Genomic DNA, 12,022 nt, shown 5'->3' with positions numbered 1-12,022 from the left:
ATGTTCGATGGTTCGAACTGTTGTCTGCTAGGTGGTGAGTGGGTAAAATCTGGAGAGAAGTGGGATGTGGTTCAGGAAATTTGATGCAGAACCCCTGGTTTCCCCCCACACTTTCCCCAAATTTGTATGTAGTCGATGATGTGAGACAACGTTGAGCCAATTCAATCTTGGCTAATCTTCGTTCTTCTCTAAGCTGGTGGTGGGAAAGTTTTCCAGGGTTCTTGTTCCTAATGAGTTATCTATTAATATTTACATTTCTTCCCTAAATACTGTTTGCTTTGTCATTAAAATAATGGAGTGTGTGATGTAACAGAGGATTGATGACATCTGTTTGAATGTCCAGTTGGAAAGTTGGAGAAAAGATAGGAGGGTTTTTGTGCAACTAATGTATGAAGGTTGCTACTTGAAATCTCTAACAAGCTCAGTTTTACCCCTCTGGAGCATTGTCATCTAATAATCATAATTCTACTTGATTTATATTAAAATTTGTGTGCGTAAGATCCTATCCGAAATATTTGAGTACATCTTGCATATCTCTGAGCTGATTATTGGCTAATCCTCCATTTTAATTTATACTCTACACATTGAAAGTGCTTGTCTGAGTCTAATGAATGTTTTGGGAAGAACAAAGAATCAGGATTGTGGAGTTGGAGGATGTAATCCTTGGCACTAACTGTTAACAGGAGTTCGAGAGTTATATCGAATGTGAAATTTCCTTGAGTTGAATGGAGCAGAGGCAGCTCAAAGGACCCTTGGACTTTCCCTTCTCCAGCTGTAAAATGCCAATTGTGGCTCATTTAGATCTTTGAGGCCCTTTGATTTTCTCAGTACGTAGAGTCATACTATAACTATAACAGAAACAGCCCCTTCAGCTGACCAATTGCCTGCCTGTCTGGACCCAAGTGCCTGCATATGGCCCTCCACGCTATCAACCATTCTTAGCCATGAACCTCTCCAAATGTCTTCTCAATGTTTTAATTGTCCCATCTCTACCACTTCCTCTGGCAGCTTGTTCCACACCCACCACTCTCTGTGTGGAAAATGTCTCTTCTGCGTGCTTTAAATTGTTCATTTCACCTTAAATCCATGTCCTCCAGTTTTTGACTTGCTTACCTTGGGGAAAAGGTACAGTCAGTGTAGTGATTAATACAGCGTTGTTACCATCCCACTGACTGGGACTGGGGTTTGGATCCCACGCTGTCTGTCAGGAGTTTTCGCTTTCTACATGCCTGCGTGGGATTGCTCCAGTTTCTTCCCAACATTCAAAAACGCACTGAGGATGGAGGGCAATTGGACCTATTTGGGCAGTACGGGCTTGTGGGATGAAAGAGCCTGTTACAGTGCCTGTATGTGTAAATTAAAATTAAATTCACTACTCTGTGCCCCTTGTGATTTTTCCATACCTCTCAAATGTCTCATCTTGGCCTCCTTTTCTCTCGGGAACAATGCCCCAGCCTATCCAGTTTCTCTCTGCTCTCAAACTCTCCGGTCCAAGTAACATTCTTATGAATCTTTTAAGCACATTGTCCAGGTTAATGACATCTTTCCTATGCTAGTCAACCTAAACCACAGGTAATTCTCCAAGTTTGGTCTCACCATTGTCTGTTAAAGTTTTAAAATCAAAATTAGCCTTAGGACTTGTGAACTGGGAGAATAGGTTGAAGCAAAAGTGGAATTCACAGTAATATCAATGAACTAGGGAGATTATATCCTTTTGCAGGTCTTGATCAGGACAAAATATCTTAACTAAGTTTTTCTTGTTGTTTTGCCCACTTTCTTTACAGGAAGAGATGGATTTCTTCATTTTTCTTTTCTGACAAATATGCCATTTTAATTTTCAGTTCTCCAAGGCCAAACTCAAACCAACCATAGCCCTCTGAAGCGCTCAGTTTCCCTCACTCCACCAATTAATATGACGAACCCGTCGGTGGTCAGCGAGTGGATGTCTCCAGATGATCTGCGGACCCGAGCCGTTTACGCCCCATCGGACCATGCACCGCTCTCCCCTCAGAGCAGCATAGCCTCCTCTGGAAGTGGTGGCAGCGAGCAGACGGAAGAACAGGGGTCAAGTCGCAACACGTTTCAGGAGGAGGGGAGTGGAATGAAAGGTAAGGTGCAATGACTAGGCTATTGGGTCAAGTGGAATTAAATCATATAGACTTTAGAATAAAATCTGCATTAAATTGGCAACCAGGCGCAGTCGATGAGCTTTTCATTCAAACTTGTGAACATTGTTACAGGGGAGGTGTTAAATTGAGTTTACCATCAAATACTTAGTATTTGCCTCAAGATTGTTGCTTGAAGCAATTATCTCTATATCAAGGGGACTACAATAGAGGAGTAGTTAAGATCGAATTGTAAAGATTATATCTGCAGCTGCATGGATTACATTTCACTTGTTCTGAGAAGGGTACACATTTTTTGTATTAATAATGTAATTGCCCTTGTGGTCCTATTGTAACTTTGTCAACTGCAATTCGGCTTCCCTGCTGGTGTGGTTTAATATGTTGATTTGAGATTATTTACCTGTTTCTCTGTTCCAGTTGAGGGAAACCGTTGTAACTAGCCTCACTCCAAAATTGTCAGCAGGTCTGAATTGTTAATGGTTTACCAATTCACGAATAGCTGATCGTGACGCTATTTGGCTTTTAAAAATATTTGTAGCCATTGTGTAATGTGTATTTTAAAAAACGAATTTAAATGTTTGTTCAGTCAACTTGATGACATCACGGGTGCCGGATTCCTGGTAATAATGGTTGCAGAACCTGGAAGCCAGCAAGTTGTCTCTGGAGGGACAATTGGATCTTTGGGAGGAGATTTTCCTTTTCCCGAGGTCAACCAATCCCATGTGTTCTAGCTGACTGCAAATTCTTGATCTCATTGAGCACATCTTGCAAACTGTCTTTGGCTCAGAACATTGACAGAAGGATGAGGTCCTATCACACCTTGAATACATGCTCCATCTAAGATCATAATGGTCCTGTATTTCAAGGTTGCACTTGGCTATCTGAACACTAAATCCTCCCATTCCCTGACTGTCCAACGATCTACTGATCTCAGCCACAAATATATTCAATGACAGCAATGTGAGGGAAGAATTCCAAAAATTGGTAATTTCCTGCATTTAGAAAGTGGCCTTGGGTCTTGCCAATATATTTGTCTTGCACTTCATTACCACCCGAGGATCCTGAAAACCTGGACCAACCCAATCCCTGAGCAGTCTGGATTTTCAAACTTCTACTGTATTCTTGCAGTGGATAGTGCCCAGGTATTGGGGACGTAGTAGGTGACATTCTCTCCAATATTTGTAACATTTTCTACTAACTGGGGACTGTGTAAATTGAGTTTTACATGTATAATTTGTATCCCTTCATCCAAATTTCTTCCTAGTGTTCATTTGTCTGACGTTGCTTGGTCGTAACCTTTGCAGGTTAACCCTTTGGAATCTGGCCATTTTTAACCTTTCATCATATTTACTCTGGAGTAAACCTTTACAGTGGTGAAGTAGAGTACGTGGTTTGGCATAAAATCAGTCCTGGAAAACTGGGGCATAGAGTTCAAAGAGTTAAAACTTCATTCATATGAGTACTGCATGTACATGACATAATTTAAAGCTCCCAGTTACCTTGCCCTGTGATGTGATCAAGAAATTAGTGTTTCTGATAAGAGATGCTTGTCAGCATGCTGTGAATTCTTTAATCCTGTGCTCCATGAACTCTGTACAGTGTCAGGCCCTATATCACTTGATGCTATTTAAGGCAATTGACCTTTTATTTTTCAAAATCATGTTAAACTGAGTGTTAAGATTTTTCTTAAACCCATCAAATCGTCAGGATTTAATATAATACTTGAGCAAATGGCTGAATGGATTCAGCTGCAGAATTGTAACCCCTTTCCTCTTTTTTTCCCCCTCTCTCCCTTGGAGTAAAGGACAGGCTATAATTGTACAATTTTGCTTTTAGAGTAAAAATTTTGCCCTCTGCAAATTCAAAATGAATTTTTTTAGATGGATATTTCTGAAATGTAAGTGGTAATTGCTTTCCCTCGCATAACATATATACTTAGTCTAAAAGCTGATTAAAGGTTTTCTTTGTTTTAATCTATCCTTTAGTCCGTTTTACTTTCCAGCCTGGTATTGGACTTTTGACAGGATTCTGTTGCTTCTGTCTGGCCAGTGGTAACTGGTGGATGAGTGGTCTACTGTCAACATTTTTTCTTGTATATGGGAACGCAGTACAGTTTGAATTCAGCCATAATTTGACTCAGTCCTTTGGGTAATCATTTTTTGCTTGATGGTCAGTATCAAATTTTGAGACTTGCAGCGAATATTGTTTTAACATCAGTCAAATTGATTGTCAATGTGTTGCAGCCATTATATTGCTGCATTAACAGTTAACATTCAATGACAATTCATTAAAAGAAATTGTAAAAAGTGTTGCATTTGCAGTTGAACCATAATCCTTTTGGGGATTGGTATCAAGGGATTTATTTATTTATCTTAGATCCAAAATGGGGGTTTCATCTGCCAGTTTTACCTTGCTCAATTTGTCAGTAATCCTTCATAAAAGGATTTGTGCAATCATTCAGAAAACATTGGGTTTTTTCATTTCGGGGTGGTCATCTGCTTTGTACCGCAAACTGCAAAGACTATTTTGGGTGGGACAAGGTGAAAGTCAAAGAATGATGTTATTGTGAGAATAGAATATATACTCTATTCCTTAAAAGACATTTAAAGTGATGAGGAATGATGCCTTGTGAACAATTTATTATTAAACAACTCTGAACTTTTTGCAAGCGTTGAGCTTTTGAGATGAAGAAACCAACTTCACGGACAAATAAATGCATGAAATTGGGGAGAATTCTCTTTTGAAATGGGGTTGATTTTATATTCACCTCAATCAACTGTAAAGAACCAAAAAGGAACAAGGATAGGTCCAAGGTGAAAACGTAGAGTTAACATCTCTAAAGGGGCTTCGTTTGGCTTATTTAGGCCCTAATAAGCTTTTTCTTGGAATAGGAAACTTGTATCAGTGTTAGTAAATTGGAAAATGTTTTCTCTCTGGCTTCCCAACTTCTGTGCTATTTATATTTTTTAGACATACAGCACGGTAATAGGCCCTTTCGGCCCATGAACACGTGCTGCCCAATTAACCTACATTTCAAACGGTGGGAGGAAACCAGAGTTCCCTTGGGGAAAACCCACGCAGACACGGAGATGAAAGTACAAGCCACTTACAGCATGGAATTCGAACCCTGGTCCCAATGGCTGGCGCTGTAACAGTTCGCTGTTTTGCTAACCTCTATTCTAACCGTACTGCCCCGCTTTCACTTTCAAAAAGTTCAGAATTGTTTAATAATCTTCACTTTAAATTATTGAAACAGTGATTGCAGGATAAGAACACGATGAGAATATCAAAAGTTAGTTTAAATAAAATCTCAAAGGCCATAAAAAATTAAGTTCAGGGAACAGTTCTCTAAACAAATGTTGAGCCTGATCTCTCACTCTCAGGCATCACCTAGTACAGTGGTTCTGTGGTTAGTAAGGGATTACTTAAGATTACTACTCTTTGCAGACGATGCCGCTTTAGTTGCCCATTCAGAGCCAGCTCTTCAGCGCTTGACGTCCTGCTTTGCGGAAACTGCCAAAATGTTTGGCCTGGAAGTCAGCCTGAAGAAAACTGAGGTCCTCCATCAGCCAGCTCCCCACCATGATTACCAGCCCCCCCACATCTCCATCGGGCACACAAAACTCAAAACGGTCAACCAGTTTACCTATCTCGGCTGCACCATTTCATCAGATGCAAGGATCGACAATGAGATAGACAACAGACTCGCCAAGGCAAATAGCGCCTTTGGAAGACTACACAAAAGAGTCTGGAAAAACAACCAACTGAAAAACCTCACAAAGATAAGCGTATACAGAGCCGTTATCATACCCACACTCCTGTTCGGCTCCGAATCATGGGTCCTCTACCGGCACCACCTACGGCTCCTAGAACGCTTCCACCAGCGTTGTCTCCGCTCCATCCTCAACATCCATTGGAGCGCTTACACCCCTAACGTCGAGGTACTCGAGATGGCAGAGGTCGACAGCATCGAGTCCACGCTGCTGAAGATCCAGCTGTGCTGGATGGGTCACGTCTCCAGAATGGAGGACCATCGCCTTCCCAAGATCGTATTATATGGCGAGCTCTCCACTGGCCACCGTGACAGAGGTGCACCAAAGAAAAGGTACAAGGACTGCCTAAAGAAATCTCTTGGTGCCTGCCACATTGACCACCGCCAGTGGGCTGATATCGCCTCAAACCGTGCATCTTGGCGCCTCACAGTTTGGCGGGCAGCAACCTCCTTTGAAGAAGACCGCAGAGCCTACCTCACTGACAAAAGGCAAAGGAGGAAAAACCCAACACCCAACCCCAACCCACCAATTTTCCCCTGCAACCGCTGCAATCGTGTCTGCCTGTCCCGCATCGGACTTGTCAGCCACAAACGAGCCTGCAGCTGACGTGGACTTTTTACCCCCTCCATAAATCTTCGTCCGCGAAGCCAAGCCAAAGAAAAACTTAAGATGGTATAAGAGTTGGGGGGGGGGAGAAAGGTTGAGAATCACTGATCTAATAGCTATCATCAAACAATGTGTGGCTCTTTCTGCTGTTGCAGAGTCTCCTGTAATGTGGCAAAGTGTAAAGCAAGACCTTTGTAACTGCTAACATGTGCCAGTTTCCAGGTAGCTCATTTCTCCTTATTCCCCACATGAAACAGCTCGGTCGCTCTGATGCCCAGCGCTATGCTTCTCTTGCACTCGTAGATATTTTCATTTTGTCTCTTGGAAACTCCTGTGGCCTTGCATATTTGGCTGCTATGGAGGAGATGGTGACACGGGAGACTGCCATTGCTAGCATCTGAAGCAAAACACTATCTGCTCCTATTCTGTCCTCTTTAATCAGCCTCGAGAAAAAGTTTTGACTTGAAATAATGACCAGTCTTTTTCTCCCACTGCTGAGTTCCTCCAGCGGATTATTTAGATGGGGGAGACAGTGTTTGTTTTGCTGGTTATAGTTATTGAGGTTTCTGGCGGCATTTCAACGAGACTCAATACGTTGAGTGGTATAAAGTGTCCCTGTAATTTGCTGCCCACAACCTGGGGTGTAGATTCGAGACAGATGATGAGGAAGAACTACTTTTTCCAGAGGAGTGAATCTGGAATTCATTGCCTGGGGAAGCAGTTGAGGTTGCCTTGTTAAATATGTTCAAGACCTAGTTAAATAGATGTTTCACAGCAGAAAAATTTTGAGGAAAAGGAAGGTAGGTGGAGCTGAGTCCACGATGTGATCGGCCATAATTTTATTAAATGACAGAGCAGGCTTGGTGGCCCAGGTGTCCCATGCCTGCTCCTATTCCTGAAGTTATTGTGTTCGATGGAAATATTAATTTTAAAATGTCTGTGAGAGAAAAATGCACTTTAAACCAGTTAGCAATTTGCCACCCTGTTTCTGAAGTGGAATTTTTGTTTCCTCACTTTTATCACAGATGTACCCACATGGTTAAAAAGTCTTCGACTACACAAATATGCATCACTCTTCTCGCAGCTAACATATGAAGAGATGATGACCCTGACTGAACACCAGCTGGAATCTCAGGTTTGTTGATAAATTATTAAACTCATTGTCTCTCCTTTTAACAGGGTATCAAAACAGTATTTACTGCATCCTGTTGTGCTCTCCTCTACATCAGAGAGACTAGGTACAGATTGGGAGATCACTTTGTTGAACACCTCGGCTCTGCTGTCACCTTCGCATGGATCTCCCAGTGGCCACGCATTTCAATTCCCTGGTTGACATTTTTGTCCACAGTCACATGCACTGCCAGACTGAAACCACCTGCATATTTAAGGAACAACACCTCATCTTCTGTCTGGGCACCCTCCAACAATGACATTAACATCGACTTCTCCGGTTTATGTTAAACCATGTCTTTTCCCCACCCCCCTCCAATTCCTCCTCCTGTTGCCTTTCTTTCCCACCCACCCCCCCCCCCCCCCAGCTCTGTTTCCCTTTCCCAGAGCCAAAATCATTTCTCACCTTTCCTCATATCCAATTAACATCTTTTTGTCTGGACTCCACCCCCAGCCAGTCTTCAGGCCTGAAAGGTTGGTTCTATATCTTTACCTCCTGTGGATGCTGCGAGACTGGCTGAGTTCCTCCAGCATTTACTGGGTATTTTTTACTATCAAAGCAGTTTGCCTATTGACTGTCCGCATTTCAAGTTTTATGGACTCGATGTACACCTTGTGGTAAATGTGACATTTTTGTATATACGTCAGCTTGACAAAGCTTTTGTCATAAACTGGGAGGACGTAATGAGTGAATTCCAGATATGTACCTGGGATACCACAAGCAAGCATTTCTATGGATGATTTTGAAGTTTTGAGTGTTTTTGGGTGGTCTGTTGCTCTATTTTTACCTTGTTAAAAGAACTGAGGTCAGCAATATTTTGTGCTCTTTTGTTTCCCTCTCCCTTGTCCACCAAAAATAACATTATGGGGCATTTTTCTACAACTGGCAGTAAATCTCCAGTGCATCAATGACCATTCCAGTGTGATACTGGGGGAAGGAGGGATAACATGAGCCCATGGCTGATATTCAGCCTTGCTTCTAATTTCCTTTTTTTCATACAGTAAAACCCCTCGTATCCGATACCTATGGGGATTGGTAGATGTCAGATCAGTGAATTTTTAGGTTGTTTGAGATTGCAGGTTGCACAATTGGCAAACTAACGGTGAGCCGAGCCAATTTTAAACCCTTATTTATTTTAACCTATTTATTTTCCATTATTTCGTTTTGCCAGTTGCATGAATTCTGGATAATGGGAGTTTTACTGTGGAGGATGTTGGCTGTGGAGTCTGTGTTCTCTAAGGCAATCCTATTTTCCACTAATTTTCCTGATCTCCTATTCTCTGAATGTGGCTCTGAACATCTACCCCGAAAGTTTCTACCATTTGCCTACATACCAGGGCAATTTACAGTAGCCAATTAACCTTCTAATCTGCACTCATTTGGTATGTGGTGGGAAATTAGAGTACCTGGAAGAAATCCATACCATCGTGAGTAGAGCGTGATAACTCTACCAGGGACGCATGATGTGGGCTCCCACATCAGTGAGACCAAGCGTGAATCAGGGGGCTGTTAAGCAGAGGATCTGGGCTCCATCTTCTACGGCTGTCTCGAGCTCCCGGATGCATGCCATTTCAATCCCTTCCAGTTCAAACACAATGACCTGTTATCCTTCGCCTTCTCCATTGCCAGAATGAGTAAACTGAAAGAACAACACCTTGTATTTTTGCCTGGGCAGTCTTCAGTCCAATGGTAGGAATGGTGAATTTTCCAGTTTCTGAAACACACGTTCTTCCCCTTCCTGTTTATGTTCTCACTCCCACACTCTCATCTCGGATCCCTCCCTCCCCACCCCCTCTTCTCTTAGACCAATCTGTTCTTCACCTCTTCCAATGTATGACTACTTTTCCTGCACCTGACCCCTTTTCTCTTGTTTCTCCCTTTTTGTCTGGCACTTGTCAGACAATATTCATACTGTTGGGTTATAAGCTACCTTGGGAAATGTGAGATCTTGTTTATATTTGGCCTCACTCTGGTAGCAGAGGAGTCAGACAGACCGGTCGTATTCTGGTGATGGGAGTTAATAACTTGCAACAGGGAGCTCCAGCTGACTATTCCAGACAGAGGGGAGGTGCTCGGTAAAGCAATTGTCCAGTCTCTGCTTATTTACTAATGTGGCCTTGTTTACATTGAGACCCTCTGAATGGATGAGGTTGGAGAAGATACACGTAAAATTCTGCCTCATGAAGAACAATTTAGGTCCCTGAATGAAGGTGTTGTTCCTAGTCCTGCTGTGAGGGAAGCTTCCTTGGGTACAGGGAATGAGAGAAGCAGGGATCCTGAAGAGAATGATCCCTATGTTGGGAAGGAAAGATCTAGCTGTTGGTGGGATTGCATTGTAACTGGCAGAACTGTTGATGAAGTAGAAGCTGGTAGGGTGATAGGTAAGGACCAAGGGAACTCTACCTCTGTTCTGTCTTGGGGAGGCAGGGTGAGAACAGAAGTGTGGGTAATGGAGAGTATTTGGGTGAGGCCCTATCAACCACTGTAAAGGGGAAGCCATGTTTCTTAAAGGGAATTTCAGCTACTTCCCTCTTTTTCTCTCCACGGCTCCAATCTTTGCACCTTCACGATTGCAAGATCTCACAAAATGTATTCTTATGCAGAATGTCACAAAGGGAGCACGGCACAAAATAGCTCTGAGCATTCAGAAGTTGCGTGAACGACAAGGTGTGCTGAAGTCGTTAGAAAAGGTGAGTCGAGTTTTTTTTTCTTTCTCCTGCCCTGCAACTGAAATCTCCAAATCAAACTGGCTTTTAGTTTGCATTACTAGAGAATTCCTCAGACGTTGGCCCAGGTTACAAATATTGCATGCTTGATTGAATTTTTTTGTTGCTTCTTTTCCCTATTCATGTCCACTAATAAATGGGCTCTTTGCCACCATGTCTATGTTGAGCATCAAGTAACCATCCCTACTAATCCCATTTACCAGCAATTGGTCTGCTGTCTTCAATGCCTTGGTAAATCAAGGAATTGTTGATAATATCTGCCGACACCATACACCAGGGCAATGTATTTCAGTCCACCTGGGTGGAAAAAAAAATCTTCCGATACCCTCAAAACTCTTTGTTCTTTATCCTAACTAGGGTTACACAATACCCTCTTGTTATTAACACTGATGTGGGAAAAAATTTCCTTCTATCTATGGCCCTTAATTTTCTCCATCTCTCCAGCCACCTCAGCACCAAGAAAAGGCCTCTCCTTGTAAATGAATCATAGCACCCTGATGAATTTTCTGTCTCCTCTTCAGGCAATCATGTCCTTCAATTTTTTTTAAAATACAGCACAAGCCTGAACTGCCCAAATGCCCCAATTAAACTATAATTCCCCCCTACGTTTTGAAGGGTGGGAGGAGACCCATGCAGACATGGGGAGAGCATACAAACTCCTTACAGACAGCATGAGATTTGAACCCAGGTTGCTCCCACTGTACTAACATGGTGCTGGCCAATCATGTCTTTCAACAGTTTTATGACCACAGTACACAGTTATACGTTTTACACTTGTCAGAATTAAATTTTACATTAATTTTCAACCCTTCTTAGCAACGAATAGCATCCTGCATCTTAAGGCCATCCTCCTTGCTATCTAGAGCACCAATTTTTATATCATTTGCAAACTTTCCAATCAATTCTTCTACACCAGTGGTTTTCAACCTTTTTCTTTCCACTCGCGTACCGCCTTAAGTAATCCCTATGCCATCGGTGCTCTGTGAATAGTAAGGGATTGCTTCAGGTGGGATGTGAGTGGGGAAAAATGATTGAGAACTACTGCTCTAGACATAATTGTTCAAAATATTTTGCTTGAGAAAAATTGTCATTGGCCCATTTCCTTTGGAGTTCTGAAAACCGTGCACATGACGAGTCAATGAGGGACGATTAAAACAGTGGTTATCAACCTTTTTTCCACTTTAAGTAATCCCTGTGCCATAGGTGCTCTGTGATTAGTAAGGGATTGCTTAAGGTGGTATGTGAGTGGAAAGAAAAAGTTTGAAACTCGCTGTTCTACATGAACAACATGCATATAAATGTAGATGGGAGAGTCTCTGCGCTGCTCCCAATGTTGGCATTGGTCACAGACTTTTAATTACAAAATAACCTTCTACCATTATCCTAGCAGTAGCCAATTTTGGATTCAATTCATCAGCTCTAGTCTTCAGGACTGGTTTCCCATGTGAAACCTTCTTCTGAATATTTAATTTTGATTTCCAAAGATTAATTCGGACAACAATACACTTTCTTTCAATGCTAATGTGTAACATACAGTCCATTTTTCCCCTCACCATGTAAAACCTAGTCTAAGACTGAAACCCTTCAAAACAACATGCTGTCCTCATTGGTGCACTTTAT

At 42.2% G+C, this 12,022-nt stretch overlaps 1 protein-coding gene across 1 annotated transcript in view; it reads left to right on the top strand.

Moving 5' to 3' along the window:
* Positions 1-12,022, top strand: part of LOC138747969 (protein Smaug homolog 1-like) — an 88,327-nt gene that overhangs the window by 50,944 nt on the left and 25,361 nt on the right. Inside the window, 3 exon segments of the mRNA XM_069907628.1 lie at positions 1,842-2,108; positions 7,531-7,640; positions 10,280-10,366. Coding sequence (XP_069763729.1) covers positions 1,842-2,108; positions 7,531-7,640; positions 10,280-10,366 — 464 coding nt within the window.

Source organism: Narcine bancroftii, chromosome 13 (genome assembly GCF_036971445.1).
Source record: "Narcine bancroftii isolate sNarBan1 chromosome 13, sNarBan1.hap1, whole genome shotgun sequence".
Taxonomy (NCBI): domain Eukaryota; kingdom Metazoa; phylum Chordata; class Chondrichthyes; order Torpediniformes; family Narcinidae; genus Narcine; species Narcine bancroftii.
This window is presented reverse-complemented; position numbering and strand designations above follow the sequence as displayed.